The sequence below is a fragment of the Daphnia carinata genome, chromosome 3 (genome assembly GCF_022539665.2).
Source record: "Daphnia carinata strain CSIRO-1 chromosome 3, CSIRO_AGI_Dcar_HiC_V3, whole genome shotgun sequence".
NCBI classification, from domain to species: domain Eukaryota; kingdom Metazoa; phylum Arthropoda; class Branchiopoda; order Diplostraca; family Daphniidae; genus Daphnia; species Daphnia carinata.
Genome location: NC_081333.1, coordinates 3824883 through 3848511, shown reverse-complemented (window position 1 = coordinate 3848511; position 23629 = coordinate 3824883). Strand labels below are relative to the sequence as shown.

The window sequence follows — 23629 nt, the reverse complement described above, 5'->3', positions numbered from 1 at the left end:
TTGTTCTACTTCGTCTCTAACCAAACAAAAGAACATTGTTAAAGGAAGGGGGGAAAAAAAGAACACTATGTCCAATCAGCGAAATTGAAAGTTGAATGAGGAAACTTTGCGAGCTACTCGAATGAAGAAGTGGGTCGGCATCGAAAACATGGGAAGAGATTAAACTAGAGGGAGGTAGTATTCATCACCTGTCAACGACACGAGATCGATCGTAGTTGGCGTCTTAAGTTTATTGATTACATGACAATTCGCTTGGGGCGAATAGAAAAAGATCTTCAAAGACTCGAAACGCAACATCTTTGCGTTGAACTTGCTGCCAAATCAATTTCATCAAGTGCAGTTCTATTTAGCGCCTAGCCACGGCACAACATGAAGCCGCCTAACTGAAGGTCAATATTAGGCTAACACACATAGTGGTTTCATCCGCCGGAAGACGGACGCGCACATCAGGTTTGTTTTGTGCGTGTGTGTGTGGGGCTTCAAGTAGCCATAGCAAATACTTGGCTAGAGATGTGGACCGAAAAAAAAAAAGAAATCGCTAATGGTGCTAGTTACGTACTCGGGGAACTCGACAGATAACGAACAATTTCAATGTGGCTTTTCTGTTTTTTCAAAACAAAAAACCGACCCCGAAGTATCACGCGACCCCTAATGAGTTTTCCCCAGACTGAAAACCTCACCATCCACAGAAGAAGAAGAAACGAGATATAAAGCGTTCCGTATTTCTCAACAAGTCACTCCGCCCAAGCTCCCTATTAGACGCAAATACGAGAAATACAACAAATACGGAAAAAGAACAAATACGAGAATTTCATTTCATTTCAGAATTTTGTATGAGCGTAGCAGAAACTGTCGTTGCGTTAGAGTATCAAGTGAATTTGCAGCTCGTCATAATAAAATGGGAAGCAAAAAATTTTTTTTTTTTTTTTTTTTAATTCTGTACGGCCCTTTAAGTCCGGACGGTATCGATCAGAGAAAAGCGGACGCAATCTTCTTTTATTTTGAACGAGTTTTTATTTTAATGCAATCCCCTCAGTGGCTAATTATTTCCGACGAATTGACAATAGGGAATTATTTTTTGTCTTTTCTTTGGACGGGGTCTCGAATGGAATGACGTCACAGCGATCGTTTTGATGTCGGAAATTCATTTTTTTTGCGCGGAATTTAAGTTGCACTAGGGAGTTGGTAGGTAATCACGAAGCGGCGCATGGTGCAGGGCGGGAGGCCGCACATATCGAACACGAAGCAAATGTAAAGAATCACTATTTGACACTGTTACGAGTTCCCCATCCCTCCTATTTTTGGCTGGATGCACACGCCCACATTGTACCCCCCCCCCCCCTTACTGCAAGTGTTAACATCGTTCGTTTTCATATTCATTTTTTTTTTCAATCCCACGTCTCATCTTTTTACGGGGGAAAATCCAAGAGATCGCATAAATACAGTTATGAAATATAGAATTCGTCAAAAAATAGATAGACGTAAGCTCAGCAAGTACTATTAGATAATTGCTATTTTCTACGATTCTACACAAGTATTCCTTCACATCGACTACCACTACGCATTACTAGAAATCAAATCGCATCAACCGAGTATTTAAAAAAATTCTAATAGAAAAACCATCAGTCGTAGGAGAATGTTTTCAAAAGTGTGAATATTTCCTGCCCAATTTAAAAAGAGTATACTTTACTCGAATAGTCTGGAATGGAGTACACTACGTTTTCATTCGCTAAAATCTTCAAAACTGCTCATATAAAGAAAAAATTTATTAAAAAAAAAAAAAAAGTCTTTAAAGAGAGTACGTATGTCCCGCTCTTTCGCTATATCGATCAAGTTGTAAACATTCTTTTCTTTTCCTAGCATATCCATCCCATAGAGCTCACAAGACAAGAAACTTTTTTTTTTCTCATTATTTAAACGAAGGAACTATAATTTTCGACGTGTCGGCATCATCCAACCACCCATTCACAGCAAAGTCTTTGCATCCAAAACATCAAAGTGTGAAATGCACCGTGAGAGCTTTTTCAATGAAATAAAGCATCCGTGTGGTGAGACGCAGCGAAATATGAAAGAATAAAAGCAGCAGAGTTTTTGAAAAATGTTGGCAACAATCAGTGAGGGAGGTTTCTTTAATTGCCGATTTCTCACCGACGCTTTGGAACGGAGAAGAGTTCGATTCACGCAAAGTATGTCGATATTTTGCAGAGGGCGTTCACCCTACGCAGTTTACACGAATAAACACTCGCTTTCTATTTCATCAAACTACTTCTGCAGAATTTTATAGCGACAGCCAGCAAAACGCCTAAATTTTTATTTATTTGTCAAGCAGGAAAGAGTGCTGGAGAAAGTCTTCCATCGTCGCCATCAAATAAATCTGTAAAGCGCACAACTACAACGTCGGGATCGTGCGGGAAAAAGTCTTCCAGAAAAAATATCGTTTGCTGTTATAAATATCTTGTTTTGTTTTTTTTCAAATTTCGGTTTCCCATTTTGTAAATGTAATTTTTTTTTATGTTAAATGAAAGTCAATATATAATACATGTTGGGAGAGCTAGAAACTCTTGCATCATAAAGCATATCAAAACCATTTCGGAATAAATGCAAACGAGTTTGTTTGTTGCTACACGGAATTCAAAATCCCCAGCAAAAAAACGGAATGTGTTTAGAAAACAAAACGCATATCTATTTTTCCAGCCCAAGTTAAAAAAAACAACAATATATATATCTACCTTTGTCACATGGTTTATGACCGTCAGAATGGACGGCATTTGAAACCAAAAGCAAATTGTGCGTGGGTTTAGATCTCTTTGGATATTAAAAAAGAGGGGGAAAATCTGAATTCACGTCATGCGAATAAGGTGAAAGCCAAATTTTTAGTTCTCATTTTTTTTACGATACTACGACAAACATTTTCAATGGTGAGGATAGGAAGCTAAAAGAAAAGAGTTTGAACGTTCACCAGGGGAAATCTATCAAAGTGGAAGCTTGCCTTTGAGATGGGCCATAACGCGGATGTGTGGTTTCGCCATAAGGATAAAAGTTAAAAAAAATAAAATAAAATAAAAATTTATGGCAAGAGGCGGTGAAGGTCGTATACAAACTGCATGTCGCGCTTCACATCACGCAGACATGCAGAGAGCAGAGGGATTGTAAAACCAACAAAAGGTCTAATTTGTGTAAAGTGGTTGAGTTGGGTTGACTTACGTTGGGATTGAAGACCCCTAGCAGCAACTGATCTCCTGTTTGTCCCACTGAAAAAAAAAAGAGAGAAGGAATGGTCCAGATTACGTTAAATGTCTGGTGGGTGTAGTCTGCAAATCTTTTGACGACAAGGATAGTATACAATAGTATTCAAATAGATTGAGTTTTCGAAAGCTGCATGTAGTTGCTACAGCAAATGTTGTCTTAGCCATTAGATTCTCTATAGAAGACTTCTGCATCCATCACTATGGAAGAGGGATACCTTTTCCTTTTCGTAGACTGGAACTAAAAACGTCTTTTGTAGGGGACACAGTAAAGATAACACCCAATATTACATTTTTCTATAATTAGAAACCCCTATATGGTGACTATAGGAAAAGTAAGGAAGAGAGGGCCTGATGATAAACTTCACACTACTTCGGACTGGCAACCACCACAACGATTTAGCCAAGAGGCAAATAAAGTAACAGTCTATCTGGACCTGCTGAACCTTGGATAAAAAGAAATGCCAGTACTATTAACTTTGAAAATCAACAAATAATTCTGCTTCCTCAAGCGTGACGAGAAACAAACTTTGTTTTACTAAAACTTTTGGCGAGACTAAACACGTGCACGGCAGTTCGAGCCTTCTTACAGGTTTAGGTCTGCATTAATAATGAGGTAACATTCAATGATCAAGTATTCGACAGATCCTGCTAAAAACAGATAAGAACCAGAAAACAAGTAATACTTTTTTCTCACCAGCACTAAATGCGTGACAGACAAATGACGAATTACAAATGAAAGAAAAAAAATTTTACGTGTGTTGACGTTGGCACGGTTTATCGAGTGCGGGAAACAAGCTTAGTAGAAGGTGAGGTCTAAACAGAGATATTTATTGCAAACAAGTAATCAAAATTATTTTAACCAGTTTTAACTTTACAAGATAAATGTATCAAATTTATGGTCTCTTGTATAAGAGTTTCAAAGAACAAAACTAATTAACGAACAAATTGTAAAATGAGACCTTCGTGTCAGGTTGCTTTTGAATTACAATGACTGCGTTAACATAAGAGATGATTCCACCGACACTGTGTTCGTTATTATTATTATAACGATGTCAGTAAAAGAAATAATATCTGTCAGCACTTACTCTGCCGACAGGTTACGAGCCAATTGTGGTGAAGCGCAGGCGCCTATCCTCATACAACTCAAACTGCTGCCCGTATAGAACAGGAATCGAGTCTTGTCCTTTTTCCTGTCCCGAACGGAATGTGTACGAACGCGCATCAGCGGCAAACGATCATCGTGTCACACACATACTGGAACGAACTGTAGTAGCTTCTAGCCGACCAGTTCTAGTTGATTCTTCAATCCGTTATCAACTCGACAATCTCCTCCGTGTTGTCGTCTGACACAAACTGTCCAGTGCACGCGACATGCATAACTTTAGTGCCAACTAGAACTTGCGGAAAGTGTGCGGATAAACTGAATTTAATTGCTGGTTGCTGACGGTGTATCGTCCTTATGAACGTAAGTTCCTCAAGAATAAACATTAAAAAAAAAATAATATTATTAAATAGGATGGATGTTAGACAGAAGCCACCGATGGGAATAATCGTTTGACGGACGCGGCCCCCCAAAAAGAAAATCTATTATCTATTTTGCATGTATGAAAACGAAATGCTTGTGGCCTTTATTTTTCTTTTCTCCAGTGGGGATCGCGATGTTCTTTATACCCGTTATCTCCCTTTCTTCGGATGAGAATTGATGAAAGTCACAAGCTGTTGGTTAACCAGAAATTGACTCCAGAAATATTTTAGTCTAAAATGTCAAACGTGATAAAGACTGATGTGCTTTATGCTTGAAGTACAACTGCTTATGTTTAACAAAAAATTCCGAGATTTGAAAATCTTGTAATATGCAAGGTGTAGTTTAAACGAAGGCGCAGGTTTACATCCGTAAAGCTTCTTACTATTAAGGTCAAAACGAAAACAAAAACAAAAAATGCAAGTGGATTTATTGGGTGCCAAACAAATTAACTAAGACGTATAGACTGCGAAATATAATTAGTCAACCGTGCCTTTGTATGGGGAGAAGTTTGCATTTTTAGGAAAAGAGCTGCACAATAAAGTTCTTTTGTTTGTTTTCGTTCGTCCAAAACTGTTCCGTTTACGAGTGAGGATGGCAATCTGCGTAACTAAATGGAATCAATTCACGATAATCCTTGGCAAGAGTTCAAATGATACGCGTATTTTCGCTATAGCTAGACGCAATTGTAAATGCAGACATTTTGTATGGGTTTCTTTAAATTATGTAGGGATGCAGTTGAATACGAACCTGTAAACTTATTTTGCTGACCGCATAGTAGTTCGCTCTAATAAACGTTCACAGTTACATGCCATCACCATGGCAACTCTTTTCGAATTTTCAGTCTGGTGGACACAAAAGGATTTTCCGTGAAAATCACGTCTAATTTCCCACAGCTAAATGTAAAAGCGAACTGAACCTAATATGAAAATTCACGAAATTCAATACTTTTCCTGTTGGATTTTTTGGGGGGGTTTCCTTATTCACGAATATCACGAATATAATAAATGTGATTTTGAAGAAAAAAAAAAAAAAAAGAAAAAAAAAATGCTGTTGAATGATGCTGTAGACTCGCGAAACATGAGTTAGTGTTACTTTGACGCTGAATCCATTGCGTTTTAATCAAATTTTTTAAATTGACAACCACAAACAACAATTTGTGAAAATAAAATCGCAATGCAACTGGCCTTGAAGTGCAAGTTGCGGGTAATTCAAATGCAACATTCCCAACCAGAAAATGATTACCATTTCTATTATGCGATTTTAAGCCTATGGCGTGAATCCGTTGGATTTTTTAAAAACGCATCTTGGATTTATGGCCAGAAATGTGGATGAGCTATGTTTTTTTTCTGATATGTAAATACGATTGATATAGACGATAGGCCTAGAGGCGGCGACAGACTGGAAACTGTTTTGGAGAGTTTTTGCTATCAAAGACCTACGGCTGTTGTTTGCTGCTCGTGTCCCCATCCATCAGTCTGTTGTTGATCCTCATTGTGCTCTTCTTCTGCGTATATATATATATATACGTGTGGCTGATACCAAGGCTCTCTCCCCCCTTCCATTAATTCACGCTCCCTCTGGCGGTGCCGGAATTGCCATCGGCAGGCCGTTTTAAATCGATTCATATAGTCTATATAGAATCTCGCATCAATCAAGCGCATCCAAAACAGTCCATCACCGTATAAATCTACTGCGTTCCACCGGCTTCATATCAAACGAAATTCTTCGTTTAAAAAAAAAACAAAAAAACATGATTCTAGCAAAACATTTCGTCCCTTGAAAAAAATAGATTTGATCTCAATAAAACGTGGATCATTCGTTTTTTTTTTTTTTTTTTTTTTTTTTTACATATAGTTGGGTGTACTCGACATTAGTTAGACCGGCGTTGGAAGAAAGCCCAGAAACGAAAAGACATCGGAGACAGGGTTCGTTTCACCATTTGCTGTTGAATGATGATGTTTGCGTTGCATGTGGGCGAATCAGTCGTGTACTAATCGAGTTGCTCGCTTCACGTAGAATATCATTTTTTTTTTTTAAATAACGACGATACTATAACTGAAAACATTTCGACCAAGGGTAGCTGCGCAATCAACTTACATCATACAATAAGGCATGTCTTACGTCTATTTTGAAAAACACAAAAAACAACCGTGACGTGCTAATTCTTTTTTGCTTTGCGGGAGGCTACAACAGAGTGACTGTCACGCTACGAAAACATGTGAAGAGTAATAATAATAAAAAAAAAAAAAAGAATGCGACACGTGAAGAACTAAACCCGAAAAGCGTATAGGACCTTCTTCCCAGTCGATTGCTTTTACCTTAGTGCGTGTACCTGTACTTTTTTTTTTTTACGTTCTTTTGTTTTTTTTTTTTGTTTCCCTTCTCGAAAGTTACATATAGGCGTGTACTACATAAAGGAATGCTATTTTGTATGGGGGCAGTTGTATGGAGCGCATAACGTTGTTGCGTGTCGTGAAACAACTTTGATATACGCATTTCTAGGTAAGAGTCAATTAGTCTTGCGATTTTACCTGTTTAATTTCAGTCGAGGTGACGTGCCATGTTTTTTTTGCAAGTCCCTTGTAACAACAGAATGTTTGGCGACTCATTTCGTTTTTTTCATGAAAGAATGCCTTCCATATGAGGAACGGCCAATCTAAAGTAAAGAAAAAGCATGACGTTATCTAAATCTGAAGTCCCTTAGGTTCTATAAATTCGCTTCAGAATAAGTAAAAACACACACACTTTGTCATGCAACATTCTCTGTTTGTTGGGAATTGCTAAAGTTAATATGACGTCATCTCCTTTTATCAAAAACGACAAAAATAAAAGGGACCCCATCAGTTATTTAATTAATTAAAACATGGCACATATCACCAAGCCCATTAATAACGAGACAAGGCACATCGTCAGCTGCACGCTTTACTATATTGCGTCGCTTTTTTCTTTGTTTCAAGTCACCAAAGATTGATTCGTCAAACAATTAGACGAGATTGCCTTTCTCGATGAGATCATCACGAAGCCAAACAAAAAACGAAATGAGTTTACAATAAAAACAGAGAAACATTTCTGCCCATTTGTCTTTTAAAAAAGAAAAAAACAGCTGATGATCCTCAGCCCACATAACTTATATAGATTGCATAATAATAAAGAGAGACTTAGCGATGCTTCATTGCTTTCCAATGACTTTCGGCGCTGGCTGCGGCCAAGAAGATGCCGATGTGCTTCTCTGCGAAAAAAAAAAGTTATTAACCCGTCCCTCTTGATGCTCTGTATAGTGCTCTTTCATGAATACATAAAGCCAGCAAGCTTTGCTGTCTGGATCGAGATATGACCACGACAGCTTAGACAACGCACATAAGCTATTACCATGCATAGTGATTTTCTTTTTGTTTGTTTTCGTCTGCATAGTATACGTTCGGCTGTTGTCTTTGCATTAACTGTGGAGCACTGATTGCCAACTGGGAAACAAGCCAAGAATAAATACGGATTTATGTAAAGGTACATAGCTCGCAAGGCGTTGATATAGGCAATCATTTTTCTTTTGGATACGACGAGTGCAAAATGAAACGGCTCTGTCTGATTGCATCTGCTTTTACGTGTACGGAAGTTTCGTTGTCAGCTATTAATAGTTCCATTGAAAATGAGCCTTACTAGGGATGCATATTTGCGAGGTACTTCCCTTATTTAATTGAACCCCTGTTGCGAAACGCAAACGTAGGGGCGATTAGTTGGGTATCGACTCCTACACGTCTATTTTGGACTCGTATACAAGCCATAGCAACCAGTGCAACGCTCGATTCATTAGCCCCATAATTAAGTAACGTTCTTGCATCGAGATTACTGTAGCCTACTTCGGCTAGACTATGCAATATAGCGAATCAAAATGAATGAAAGCCTTATCAGCCAACATCGGCTAATGAAACCTTAAATTGTAGGAGAATATCTGCCCCGATGGAATGAAAATGGACTTTGTAAAAATATAGTAACAATAAACGTGACAGTGAATTAGGGAAGATATGCACGATGTTTATAACAAGAATCGTAAAACACAATGACACCACTGACAATTGTAACTGATACGAGTACATCTAAAAATTCTACGAACATGTGACACCGACACTCAGGGTTAGCAAAATAAGCTTTCGTTTTCTTACCCTACCCTCGTATTACATCGGTGTTCGTCTAACCTTCACAACGTCGCCATAAAAGTGTAGACTTTTGGCCATTAGGAAAGCCAACCCTTCCCCAACAATTAGATTGACGTAAAAAATAGAAGGACAAACTAAAACAAATGGATAAGCTAACAATAAAAAGAGACATACTATTTTACATAATAACTGTTTCTCTTTCACGAACACCAAGAAATGATATAATATATTACCTCATTTTTTGCGACTCGTTCAATTGGTTGGGAAATTTCACACAACTTGTAACATCCACGTCGGGAACTAGAACAATAAAACCAACATCTAAATAGGTGCTGCGTCTTATTAGGGTCCTTGGCCAGGTGCCAACAGCGTTGCCCGATTGCTAGACTCTTTCTAATTTATTAGGAAACAAAAACAAATGACGATCATCTGAATTAGCCTAAAGACGCTTTCGTCTATATATCGTCATACCCGATCTCTTTTATGTCGACACGGTTGAGTTTGTTCCAGCAGATCGTTCCTAGAGAAAGAAGAAATTGCTTCATTATTTTTCATAATCAATCCAAAGCAAAGCAAAGCAATGATTAGCTTCTTTCTTAAGTAGTCCCCAAATTCGCGATCAAAATTGTAAATGATAATGTTTTGTTGCAGTGGTGAGAAAGTCGACTGAATAGCGCGCTCTATTGTTTTATTAACTCTATTACATCTTTATCGCTTAATTGCATACACATTTTCTACGCGTTACACATCAGCTGTTGGTATTGTTTTACGTTGAATAACTTAGCCATCGCATTCGTTTAGTAATGCACAATGGCGTTGTGACAAGGTTCATCACAAAAAGTCCATCCAAACTGCCACAGCATTGTCTGCGAAGCAAGAAAAGCAGAAAGATGGATAGCTTAATTAGTATATTGTTTAATAAAAGGGGCACTCCTCGCCACACAGCTGATGATGTATATAATGCCAAATTTATCATGTCTTACTAACCAAAATTTCCCCCCACATTTTCGATGTATTTAAAGCTGCTCGTTCTGCATGATAAAGCTGGCGAAATGAATATTTATAAACCCGAAAACACATGGGTCGTTACGCTCATTATTGCCCGGTAACCTTCTTCAAAGCGTATGTAATCGTACCAAAGTCTGATTCCTCAAATGTGAATTTTTAAAAACCAACAAAGGCGAAACAAATAGAATTGTTATACCGTTGAACTTTGGTATCTTTTGTTTTGCGTGGACGATACGTTGAAGCAGACCTGCAAGTCCGTGAAATCCGTTGTTTACGTACACAATGTGCGATGCCTTTTCATCCCTCTGTACTGTACATCAGCGTTTAAATAACAATAGCACGATGGACGTACATCGTAACAAGAGGTTGAACGTGTTTTGATTACGCTCAAAATACGTTTTCATTCTTATATTATAAGCAAAAAGTAAGCTTTACTGAATCTGTTTGTTAATTTGTTTTGTTTATTTGGGTATAAAACTGTGTAGAAACCAAAACTGAAGGTTTTGTAAACTTCATAGGCATCAGACAAGCGAATTTCCTACGAACGTCACTAGAAACTATACACGAAGGCTTACGCATACATTTCTCTTTATGTTGGACGTTGGTGTAATACCGCGATAAAGACGGTCGCGAATAACATGGGGGGGGGGGGGGGGGGGCAGCCGACGTTCGCCCTCAAATCATTCCGATAGAAATCAACAAAAGAATTTTCATTCTTGTTCTTGTTCGTGATATCACAATAAATTGCAGGACAAGCAAATCGTCTTGCCCAAATAAATTATTTTCTCTTTTTTTCCCCCTTCATACATAGGTTATACATAACAGTTTGGCGTAAGCTTTAAAGCGGCCTGTCCTATCATATTCAAATTTCATATAGAGCTTACAGGCAAATCCAGCAGGAAACTAAAAAAAAATGCCATTTTATCAAATCAAATCACGTGGTCTATTTCACACGCCGCTATACTTCTAACATGTACATATATTAAAAACTGCAAGATTAATGCCGCGCATTTATACGTGTTCACCAATATCAAGTGACGGAATAACGGCCTGTTCGATACTACCCGTTCTAGCAGACGACTCTCGCAGCCCTGTACACGGCTATACTGACGATTTAACGGGGCATCGATCCCTTTTCGAAAAACCAATATAAAACAGTTGAATTGTTGAAGAAATTTAAACACGATGGATGAAAAGGATAAATAAAAAGCTGCTGAATTGATTTCTGCTAGAGGATATATCTATAACGACTAGAGAGAGTGATATCTATTTTTTTTTAAAGGACGACACGTGTGTAAAAACGTCTCGCTTTTCTTTTTCTTTTTCTTTTTCTTTTTCTTTTTTTTTTTTTTTTTTTTTTTTTTACTGTGGACTCCACAACAGCGACGCAGTATTACCCCGTTTTATATACCAGGAGCGCTATCCCAATATATGGTAATGTGATGGTTATTCCCTCGGTGATGTCTTCGCTCACACACACCCATACCCTGTGTGTGTACATATATATATATCGGTCGCCAGTATATAGACAAAAGCTGTATAGTGCATAGCGATACCTGCGTACATAAGATTCTTTTTGTATACGCATATACATATATATATATGTATATATATATACTGTATATATATATAAGGTTTTCAGATGCACAGCTTTCTGCTCAGACGTAACGCGTGAGATAAAAGTGGATAGAGAAGAAAATTCACAGCACTGTTAAAAGATCAAACAAAATTCTTGGGAGTTACATATTACGCCATACGTATATGCATTCTTCTTGGAAGGGCTGGGGCAGAGAGGATAGCTTGCATTATTTTATCGTCTGTTGTGCTTCAAATTTATGTGTTACGTAGTAGGCTTTTCTCTTTGTGCTATAGAAGAAAACGATGCGCATTTACCTACAGCCTAAAAAAGGGGGAAGAATTAAGAGTTAGAATTAAGAGTTACATAGAAGAAAAGGGAGAAAAAAAAGGACACTGTCAAGTGGAAGTACGTATAGTATCAGCAATCGTAATGTGACAGGTCCTATCCCCGACGGAACTCACGCTGGACGATCACGACACAACCCTTGAGCTTTTATTTGTACTAGAGCATCATGCAATATTCATATTGTAATATGAATGCATTCGTATGCATACGCTCGCTACATTTTCACATTGTTGAACAAAATGGAAGTAGTTATGTCACCCACACAGCATAACGACAACTATTTTTCTTACATGTGCGGGCTGGATTAGATTACGTAACGCCAACTCAGCCTGTGAAAAGCATACGAACGCGGTGCAACACATCCGCATAGATTCGTATTTGTTTATCTTTACAGAGATATATTTATATATCAATAGCCACGGGCCACCCCAGCATCTAGATCGAAGGAACGCACTTGACTGTATCGTGTACATAAGTGGCAGGGCGGACGAATCTTGTTCAACAAACATAATAGGCAAAATATATCCGTGAGCATCTGGTATTGCGCATATACAAGAGCAAAAAAAAACGATCGATATATATATATATAGAAGCTCTTCAACTCTATACGACGACGTCTATATACTTTTGCGTTTGGCCAGTGGCAAATCGTACGACATCATTTGTTCATCGGCAGAGCACACTGAAACCCGTGTATATGTGCCAACGGCTTTAATGCTATTTCCTATATAAATATTTGATAAGTGGCGGAAGGTCGGTTGGCACGTTGAGACAGACGTACAGGCCACAGGGTTGTTGAGTAGAATTGGCATAAAAGAAACCATTGCTTTTGGCTATAAAGCTGGAATTTTTTTGAAACGTACTAGTTGTTGTGTTATAGAAAACTTGTGCATCTCGTCATTATTTATTTCTGTTTTGTATATTGAATTAGTTTAGCTTAGAACTATGGAGAACCTTGAAGTTAATTAAATGGCACAGAAATTAGTTTACGTAGACCAGTTCAACTGGGATAACAGACTGGCGTGATCGCGTGATATGCAAATATAATGGAAAACAAAGGGGTCGAATTGATCCGGTCGTTATGCAAATTTCGTTTCGCCATACAATATCCAACCACAGATGACGCCAGCTGATGTCGTTCCCATCTCTTATGGTGATGAGTGTCGACTCAAAAAAGAAAAAGAAAAAAAATAAGGCACGAAATGTAATCTAAGAATCTTCCCCTACGCCCCCAGTGTCACCTTATTGCCGGCGTAGGAAAAGGAAATATCTGTCCTTCATTTCCTGACACACTTCGCTTCCTCCTGCTTTTTTGTTTCCTACCCCCTCCCTCCTTTCCTATTTCTTTTCGCACGCTTTTTATGAGGTCCTGCCAAACACCAAATGGCGAAATCAGACATCTAAAGAAAAGGCAAGAGAATGTTCACGTGAATTTAATTTGGCCAATATACGTAGCTCCCTCCACCCAGACCTATGCACTTGTTGAATTCATTAAGAATTACTAATTATTCATTCTTCTTCTTTGCCTGTTTTTTTTAGTTATGCACGTCTTCGCTATCCACTTGACTGTTGACATCCATTTCGTTTCTTAAAATCAAACACGTCACGTAATTAGGAGCAGAGAGGGACTGGGTTGTTAGGGTTGCGTTATTTTAAAAAGAATTTATCGATTAAGCTGTGTGCGTATATGTATATCAAAACTTTCAGCTATTATGGGTTTGCACGGTTCGATTTTTTTTTTCGTCATAAAAAAATAAATCGTCTAAGGGTATGGGTCCTATGCGATAAAGGTTAAGACTCTATACATAGCGTGCGTGTGTCGATTATCGTTTGCTTTCCCTTGGCTTGTTTGTATACTAACTTGTTTTCTGTCCCTATGTATAACAGGATTAAATGAGCAAGCCGCCCCCTCTCTTTTGGTTGTTGCTGGATCAAAACTTGAAAAGGGAAAAAAAAAGAACGAACGAGCGCAAGTTTTATAATCAGCCCGTTATTTCGTCAGCTGGAAACAACGAGAAAAACACAGACGAACGACAACGTGGCAGACGTGTGACGCCTTGATCAGATAACGAGGGCGAAAAACAAATCAGGAAATTAAGAATGTCGCATCACAACTGGTGCTTCTGTTGGACGATTGTGTTAGCGATGCCTTTGCTAGTCATTGGCCGGCTTCATCAGACGTCAAACTCGAGACCACCGTTCAATTTCACTTGGCCAACGAAAAAAGCGTCTGAAGTGGAAGGCGATCTCATTCTCGGGGGTCTCATGATGATCCACGAAAGACAAGATGACATCACCTGCGGACCTGTCATGCCGCAAGGTGGCATTCAGGTAACACATTTTCATTCACGAGTTATCGGAAAAGAAAATTGATTGCAAACGGTGGGTTGTGGAAATAAAAAATATTGGAAAGGCCTTGGAGACGATGTTGTTCACCATCGATCAAATCAATCCGATCCTGTCCAGCACGGCCGGCTTCACCATCGGAGCTCACATCCTCGACGATTGCGACAAGGACACGTACGGACTCGAACAGGCCGTCGCTTTCATCAAAGGTATGTTCTTCTTATAGCACATGTGTAATACTCTTCGTGTGCATACTCGTTAGGCATACGTGATCTGCTTAAACCTTTCGTATAAGTCTTAGCTGTAAAATCACCTGGACACTGTCTGATGTCACACTCGAATTGTGAGTGTATTTAAGTTGAGAGCAACGCTAGAACCGAGACATAACATTTCAGACTGGGCTTATAACCTAAGAAACTACATTGCGCTACGTAAAAGGCTTATGGGGAGGAGCGGGGGGCTTTCTCTCTGGAGAGATGAAACAATAAAGCTTATTGAAAGCGAATAATTCGGTCGGATGAACGCACCCGTACGTTTCTGTGTACACATGACGGCCAGCAAAGTGCTGGCCGCTCACGGATGACGTACTCTCGATTGGAAGAAGCTGCTAACGAGCACGCGAACAAAGACGAAAACCTCGTTAGTCCATTACGTTTAATTACAGATGTGAATCTATTGGTCTAATTGATCGCAGACGCGTGACCAGTACTTGTTGGGATGGATGAATATCGATGGCATTCTTGAAAAAAACAAATGAAATCGTCTAAAGTAACGTCACCTTTTACGTGTCCAGGATCGATTAACAACATCGATGATACAGATTACAAATGTCTTGATGGAACTGTGCCGGATGTGAGGAATAAAGTCATCTCCGGTGTTGTGGGCGCTTCATCGTCCGTGACGTCCATCCAAGTGGCCAATCTTTTGCGACTCTTTAGGATCCCCCAGGTGATTTTCTTTCTTTAAATCCTTTATTCTGTATATTCGGTGTTTTTTATTATTAACGACGAACGTAACACCTTTTTTTTTTGGGGGGGGATGGGGTTTGATGTTTACGGTTCGTGGCTGTCAAAAGGTTTCCTTCTTCTCGTCGAGTCCCGAGCTGAGTAACAAGCAACGCTTCGAATACTTCACTCGGACTATTCCCTCTGATCATCACCAGGTGATGGCCATCGTGCAAATCATCCGTCTTCTCAAGTGGACCTACATCTCCATCCTCTACGAAGAATCCACCTACGGCATCAAAGTAAGTTCCTTTTCTCTTTGTCCCATCAGTTTCGCGTGATGATATTGTTCCGCGTAAACAGCAGAGAGATCCACCAGGCAATTTAGAAAACGAATTACTTCAATAATCTCCTGCTGTTCTGAAAAAAGTTAAGAAACAGGGGTTCCTCGAACGATAACTTGCAATTGACAGCACATCGTCCACATCCAATTGATGATGTCCACCCTCGTTCAGCCACCAATGTCCTGGTTTTTTTTTATAGTTACGTACGACATTATACCAACCAGCTGTAGTAAGTGAATAGAATCTTATGATTTAAGATTATCCTTTTGGTCTGCGTCCAGTCTCTTTTCCTCGAATGTTCCATCAACCCAAACTTGTCCCCCCCAGCCTCTCGTTCCTTCGCTGCGCAACTTCCTGGTTATGTCCACACCAACAGAAATTTATAGACACACAAAAGAAAGCAAGGGGGAGGGGGGGGGAGAGAAAATAAGCGAACGTGCTGAAGCCGGCCAACTACAAAGGAAAAAAAAAGTTTCTTTCGGCCGGAACAAGATTGATACTTTGAAAAGCATGTGGATCTTTCTTTTACTGGCCCCTGAAGTTTCTCTTTCGTCACTGCGGCCAGCACATCAACGACGCCCATAGGAGATATAATTTCCCCCCTTTTTTTGGAGGTTCTTTGCAAACTTTTTCAGACAATAAACGCAAATCCGGTTCACTACATGAAACGACGGGCAATGATCAGAAAACGGATGTCTATATCGACTGAGACACGATCGAAAGCAGTTTTCGTAAAAAGTCAATGTTTATCGATCAAAATGGGGTGCGGAAAACGAATAGGCCACACGACATCTTTGATCGATAGTGAATCAACGGACGTCAATATTTGTCGGCTGGAACAATATGGTGCGACTGTTGTCGCAAAGAAAATAACGCACGGGGTCAGATTGGACCCCAATCGCAAGACGTTTCTTTGTAGGGCTCAATTGCTACACAGATGGCCAGGGCTGTTATTTAGACAGTTGATGAATCAAAGTGTGCAAGCATACTCAGACAGTTGATGGATAATAGTAGTTTGCTGTTCCATGACAACGATGGATTGTCTTTAACTTTTTATCCAGTTCTTCTACAAGCCCCTTTTCGTGGTTCTACCAATGTTGATTCATTACTTACTACGTCTAGACATTCACACAAGAAAACTGTGTTTATTTTCACAGGCGTTCGAAGAGCTGGAAGTACTCCTGGCCAAGAACAACATCTGTATAGCCGTCCGGGAGCGTCTGGTGAAGGATTCAGGGGTGGCGGGCGAAGCGGCCTACAACGGCATCGTCCAGAAAGTCAACTCGAAACCCAAAGCCAAAGGTGTCATCATCTTTGGCTCGGATCAGGAGGTGTCGGGTGTGATGCGAGCCGTCCGACGCAACAATCTGACGGCCAATTTCAACTGGATCGGCTCCGACGGATGGTCTGGACGTCTGCTCGTCTCCGAAGGCAATGAGCAAGAGGTCGAGGGCACTTTGGCATTCCTGCCCCAAGCTCACCCGGTCAAGGGATTCGACAATTATTTCCTGGGGCTAACGCCGCAGAACAATAAGCGCAATCCCTGGTTCATCGGTGAGTCGATTTCCTATCGAAAATCATTCTCTCTGTTCTATCCTTATCATTCGCCTAGCACTAATTTACTTCTTGAAATTGTTGAAACAGAATTTTGGGAAAATCATTTTCAATGTCGCTACCCTTCTAGCCCACCAACGCCATACAATCAGGTTAATATCTTATAACGAAATCTAAGAAAGAAAAAGAAAAACGAACCTTAAAGAGTTAAAATCGTCCATTTTCGTTCTTCAGGATTGGCACCGGATGTGTACAGGTCGAGAAAAACTCACTGCTGAAGGCACCGAATTCGAGGGACAATTGCAGTACGTCTCCGACGCCGTCATGGCCTTTGCCAACGCTTTCAAGTACGTGTCCAAATCCGACTTCGCTTCGTTTCACAATGTCAAAATGTGTTTTCTTCTTCTCCCTTTCTCTTCGTTTTCAAAAATGAAACGTACTGGTTACCGAACCCAGTCCCTCGTTTCATCGCCATGCAAATAGCTTCCGCCTCACTGAAAAAAAAAACATATCTCTCTACCGTAGCTAACCCTTCCTTTAAAGTCCCCTTAGGCTTTCGGTTTGGAGTTATTTGTAATGCTTATGGAAAAGGGTGAGAGAACGAATCTGATAGTTCCAAAATCAATACGGAGGTTAAAAAAGAAAAATCGTAAGACATTTTTAGATGTACGAGGATTGAGTGTTACTATGGGAATAATGGAAGTAGCGGTTAAGTTGTTACATCATTCGTTTCCGTGGAAGGAAAATATTTTGTTCGTTAACGATATCCTAGGCACGATTTGAAAACAGCTGTTTGTTACGTCGTATCGTTTTGCAAAAGGAATTCTACTTTTGCTTTTACTGCTGTTTGTCGCCCACCCTCTTTCTTTCTTTTCTCGGAATCACATGGAAATAGTGAATCCGCTAGTCATTTGTTTCTAACCGCCTGTAGATCACGAATTATTATTTGTACCTTTCCCACTTCATTTTCAGGGACATGCATCAGACGGTCTGCAAAGGCCAACGAGGTCTGTGCAAAGAAATGGTGCCCATTGATGGAAGTGAATTGCTCAAGTACTTGAGACGAGTCGAATTCACAGGTAAGTGCTATCCATTTCTTGTTGATGTCATTTCATAAAATACTGCATAGAATACTGCTCTTGTGTGTAATCGTATTCAGATTTTGAATCACTTTGGGGGTAAAGAATGATGTCATAATTCAACCTCTGTATCGAACAATGTCTTTCGACAGGATTGAGTGGCGATCGTTTCCAGTTTGACGATCACGGAGACGGTCCTGCCCGATACGACCTGATCCACTTCAAGCAGGTCACACCCGGTCGATACCGATGGGTCCGCGTCGGCGAGTACCACTCAGGACAACTGAAGCTCGACATGAACGGTATTTTATTGCTCTCTGTAGACCCTCCTTCACAACCTTTCCCAGTTATAACTGCATACAACACGATCCACTATGTTGTCCAGCAATACGCTATACGTTCAATACCATCCTTTTGCAAAAAAAAAAAAAAAAAAAAAAAGATAAACCTTAGCCGTCAGCTTATCGAGGGCTCCGAAGGCCACTCTCTTTGTACACTTGGTGATTGCTGGGGATGCAAACATAAGATGTCATTAAAGTTAAGATGCAAGGAAAGACTTGGTTATTATGTTTCTCGTTTTTACCGACTCAAACGACCCTGCTTCTAACGGTAGTCTCACTTGTTGTTATCCTTGTAATTGAGCAATACGTCCTTGCATTTAACGATAGTATTTAAACCGCAGAGCTATTTGCTTTGTTATTAGAATCGAGACATCAGTCCGTTAAAAAGAAAAGGATTACTGCCAGTGATTCCTTTTTTTTCCTCCTTGTTTGCGATCTCAACGTTAAAACTTTTCCATCGTTCAGTGGGGTCCAACATCCACGTACGATTTGTCGAACCCATTTTTCCTGTTGATTTTGATTGCTAAACGCAACACTCTTGTGCGTGCCTTGCAATATTTCTCTTTCCAATGAATGGAAGATGCTGTTTGTAGGCCCATAATTACGTAGTTCGATAGATGGGCTTCCAACCATAATCATTTTGATGAAAGGACATCTAATGATGCATGCGTGAAGATTACAACCACCTCATTTTATTCTGCGCAACGCCTCCACCAAAACAGGGGGATTTAGTCGGCATTAACCCATTTCCGTCCGTTCCTCTTACGCCTCATTTATCTCTCTATACCTTAATTCATTTTTTTTTTCTTATTTACTGTATACTATTAACTGCATTCTGCTCTAGTTCCTCTTTTTTGCGTACGGAATGGGGAAAACCCTGCTGTTGAGACTGGCACGCTATGGCTTGTAAACATTAAAGACATTGACAAATAGTCTGATCAAGTTTGCCACATTTGTCAGGATTACAAGGGGGCGCGAACGAAATGGTAGCGGAAGCTCTAGACCATCGGGACTTGTGTATGAAAAATAAAGCGACTCATATAGGTTTATGCTGCATATTGGCTATAAATAATCTGGAAAGTTGAATGGGCTTAATAGGGTTCTGCAACACATTGTATCGCATAATTTGGTTTGCAGCTAGTTTGGCGAGGAAGGGGTTTTCAAAATGATAAGAGTTATATCGATATGCGATATGGATTGCCTGTTATACCTACGTGCCATTAAAGGTCACGAATTGCGCAAAAGGCTTTCACTTGGAATCGGGTTATTGTTCTTGTTATTTTAATGATGTTGAAATAGCGTGTCGCTTTTTATCTTTTTTTTAGTGTGCATAGAGAGAACACGAGTTTAATATTCTTCCTTTGTTTTTGTTTCTTTTGCTGGGTATGGATCGTTTGGACAAACAGAGGAGCTCCTATTCCGCGGGGATCAGGTGATGCCACCCGAGTCCATTTGCAGCCGGCCGTGCAACGCTTCGCAGGCGAAAAAGTATGTGGAAGGCGAAGGTTGCTGCTGGACGTGCGTCGAATGCGTCAGCTATCAGGTATTTCACGTTTGCATGTGTGTTTTTCGTCACTGTCTGTGATGTTAAATTTTGAGCCCGTGGAAATTGCGGTGCCTTGCGAGCGCGAGTCGATCCACTTACAATACGAAGTACTGGTCGTGTAAGTCGATGAATAACTAAGACAATGCACGCGAAGAAGCGCACGACTACGCCATCTGGAATAAGACACTAAAACATATTGTCAATATTCGTTTTGAAAACAGATCCGGAATCCGGATGATGAAACGCAATGCTCTGCTTGTCCGCAAGGCACTCTACCCAACGCGGAACGGAATCAATGTCTAGCCATTCCCGAGGTTTACCTTCGACCTGACACCGGATGGGCCATTGGAGCCATGTCATTTTCGGCTATTGGCATTCTGCTCACCTTCGCGGTAAAAATACCACATTTATTTTTTGAAATTAAAATGCATAACGAAAGACGAATGAAATCCGCAATTGAACCTGACAGGTTTTAGCTGTGTTTTTGCAACACAATGACACGCCTGTGGTGCGAGCATCTGGACGAGAATTGAGTTACGTCCTGCTCAGTGGCATCCTGCTCTGTTACATGGTCTCCTTCCTGTTTGTCCTGCGACCAACGGACGTTGTTTGCGGAGTCCAGCAAACGGCCATTGGCCTTTGTTTTAGCGTCGTCTACGCCGCGCTGTTTACCAAAACGAATCGCATCGCCCGCATCTTCCGCAGTGGCAAGAAATCCGCCGGACGACCAGGACTCATCTCACCCAAATCGCAACTGGTCATCTGTGGTGGCCTGGTTTGCGTTCAAGGTTTGATTTCTCTACACAATCTAAACCGTGAAACTTATCCGCGTCGGCTAGTTGTGATCGGCCTTTGATTTTGAGCTAAGAGAAAAGTTTGCCAAGGAGTTCCTGTCTTTTTTTCCGACAAGTTTCTGGATATCAAGTCGGTCATCGCGTGGGTATATAACTTAACCCTTAGGCATCCTGCCAACAGCAAAGGTCTCCTTAACGAGTACCACATAAACTAGTTGTGATGGCCTAAAGCCTTTACTTTTGCACCAGGTTACGGAGAGCGTAGAGTTCCCTCTGGCTTGACATAAAACTCTTCATCACAGGCCCATTCCACTGACTTTCGCACAGGAGTTCCAATTCATTTCCAGCTGATTCTGAATAAGCCACGTCATATTCAAATTGAAGCGTTTTTCAATAGCCAATATTTGTATATGCGGACATAAAACGATCGTGTTAGTCGTATAAAAAAATGAAACGATCTTGTTTCGAACAATTGCTTACACATGAGTATCGTGTTACCCTGGCCGGTTTGTCCAGTAGAAGTAAATGTCAGCGTTTACCTGATTGCAATATCGACTGCACGCCATTTGCCATCCGCCGTTTTCATATTCAAAACCGACGCAATCCGCTCTCCGTTGAAGAACTTCGGGAAGAAAAACGTGTCGTATTTATGCAGCCAGAATGTAATCTATTTACATGGTCAAATCAAATTGATTTCCCATACATAGATAGCTGTCTCTTCTTTCATCATACAGAAAGAACAAATTTTATGCACGAACACGGACGATAGAATCCGCCCTTTTTCCTTTCATCTTTCAGGCGATTAACTGTGTTGTTTAGTACGACAGGCAAAAGTTGGAAAAACTATTCACATCTGCTCGGTATTTTTCTCATTGAAAAAGTTAAATGTTTCGATGAAATGTGCTGGCATTTTTCAATCTGAATATTTCAGCGTATTCGCCCTGTTTCGCACAAATGTAGGTGGACGTCTCTAGGCCAATTCGAAGATCAAAAATATGGATTCGCTTTAGCCTTGCGTGTTGGATGATATAGTCCGCATGACCGGTTCTATTTTTTCGTAAGTAAGACAAAAATATTAAAGCCCGGCCAGGAATCTTTACACGAGCTTAAGTTGAACGTGCTTGTTTCAAATTTGAGATAAATTAATTTCCCCATTCCTGCTTCGATTTCTTTTTAAGAGTTATGCAACTCCTACTAGAGCGCGAGCTATTTTCAATTCGGTTCTCTTAGTAGGGGCCTTCCCTTCTGAACTTTTGAACTTAACGTCTAATGGAAATTTAATTTCTCCTACAGTCGTCAATGCTATGTCTTCATTGTGGTAGTTCTTCCCAGTGCCCCCGCCCCCCAAGGATCTGTCGCTCTTAATTTTAGAACTTGTCGATTTCTCAACTTCTCACTTGAATTAGTGTTGCATTAATTTGCTGTTTTCCCCTCGTACGAAAAGCCAAAAGACTTCGACAAATTAAGAAGTGCGTTCGTAGCTAACAATTGTATAATATTATTATGTTATGATTTTAGATGTTTCACAGTTTCAGTTCGATGTGTTTAGGAATCATTTTGCTAGCGTGGCTCTGGGTTTCTCCGTCGGTGGCTAAACATGTCCACCCGACACGCGAGGACAATCTGCTCGTCTGTTCCTCGTTCACCGACGCTTCTTACATGATGGTAAGCAAACGAGTTGATAATGCATTGCTGCAACATTATTCTAATATTTGATTACTCGATTGGTGGACAGGCGTTTGCATATCCGATTCTTTTGATTCTCCTGTGCACCATCTACGCCGTCGTGACACGCAAAATACCGGCCGCCTTTAACGAGTCAAAGTACATTGGGTTCACCATGTACACAACGTGCGTCATCTGGCTGGCCTTCGTGCCCATCTACTTCAGGTTTCTTTATTCATCCAATTTTTGGATTTTTCTCTTAACTGCATGTGAAACTCACCGCCATTACCCTTATCCCCCCCCCCTCCTATTTCAATTCTCTTTTGCATATGATGGCTGATGGCAGCACGGCGAGTAATTTGCCGCTAAGGATCACCAGCATGAGCGTCACCATCAGTTTGAGCGCCACCGTCACGCTGGCCTGCCTCTTTTCTCCGAAACTTTACATCATCATCTTCCACCCCGAGCGCAACGTCCGACAAGTATGACCCTTTATTCCTCCGAGAAAATTTAGTTTAAACAATCTCAAATTTAACTCTCAGGCTTTGACGGTGCCAACAGCCAAAACGTCGGCAATTCACCACCATAGAAACGGCCCATGTTCCAATAACGGCCATTTACCAACTAACGGTATGATCCCTCGTTATTGTCGCTCTTGAATTAAAATCAATAAACATTGATATTCGTCTCTTATTCAGGAGGAAACAAAAGCCCAGAACCCACAAAAGAACTGGTGTCGTCCACCGCTGTGCACAATCAACTGCTTTCATCGTCCTCAGCCGGTCAACAAGTTCAAACGCAACTCATTCAAACGGAAATCGGCCAAGACAATGAAGGCGATTTGACGGTGAAAGTGATGACGACTAGCGGCACCATCTCCGTGTCCCGGATTATGCTGAACGATAAGAATCGCCATTCCACCATCACTTGTAGTCGACATAGCAAATCGCCCGTTTCGGCCGTTCGTCACGTTTCCCTGTAAAGCAATTGCCCGCCAATCGCTTTCCGTTAGAAATGATTTTATTCTGTACATGATCAAACGTTTTTAAACTTACTTCGCTCGACAGTCGTGTCAGCTTTTATTAGGTCACGAAATTGAATGTGCAACTTTGAATGACGTTATGTTTTCGATAGGCTCTTTGGTGGCTTATTTGTGTACA

At 40.4% G+C, this 23629-nt stretch overlaps 3 protein-coding genes across 3 annotated transcripts in view; 2 read left to right on the top strand and 1 right to left on the bottom strand.

Moving 5' to 3' along the window:
* Nucleotides 1-2516, top strand: part of LOC130693548 (protein Fer3-like) — a 4744-nt gene extending 2228 nt beyond the window's left edge. The window contains exon 3 of the mRNA XM_057516715.2: nt 2330-2516. The gene's annotated coding sequence lies outside the window, so the exon portion shown is untranslated. The remainder of the gene's footprint in view (nt 1-2329) is intronic.
* The window catches only part of LOC130693546 (plasma membrane ascorbate-dependent reductase CYBRD1-like), a 14573-nt gene extending 7251 nt beyond the window's left edge, over nt 1-7322 (bottom strand). Inside the window, 2 exon segments of the mRNA XM_057516713.2 lie at nt 3205-3251; nt 7305-7322. The gene's annotated coding sequence lies outside the window, so the exon portion shown is untranslated.
* LOC130693563 (metabotropic glutamate receptor 2-like) lies at nt 4456-23629 on the top strand. Its single transcript, XM_057516737.2, has 18 exons — nt 4456-4713; nt 13744-14187; nt 14270-14411; nt 14996-15150; nt 15278-15448; nt 16648-17044; nt 17135-17196; nt 17279-17391; nt 18017-18123; nt 18276-18425; nt 19871-20007; nt 20232-20402; nt 20480-20798; nt 22354-22469; nt 22540-22694; nt 22816-22951; nt 23012-23099; nt 23168-23629. Exons 2-18 carry the CDS (start codon nt 13957-13959, stop codon nt 23449-23451), a joined length of 2934 nt encoding a protein of 977 aa, XP_057372720.1. The 5' UTR covers nt 4456-4713; nt 13744-13956; the 3' UTR covers nt 23452-23629.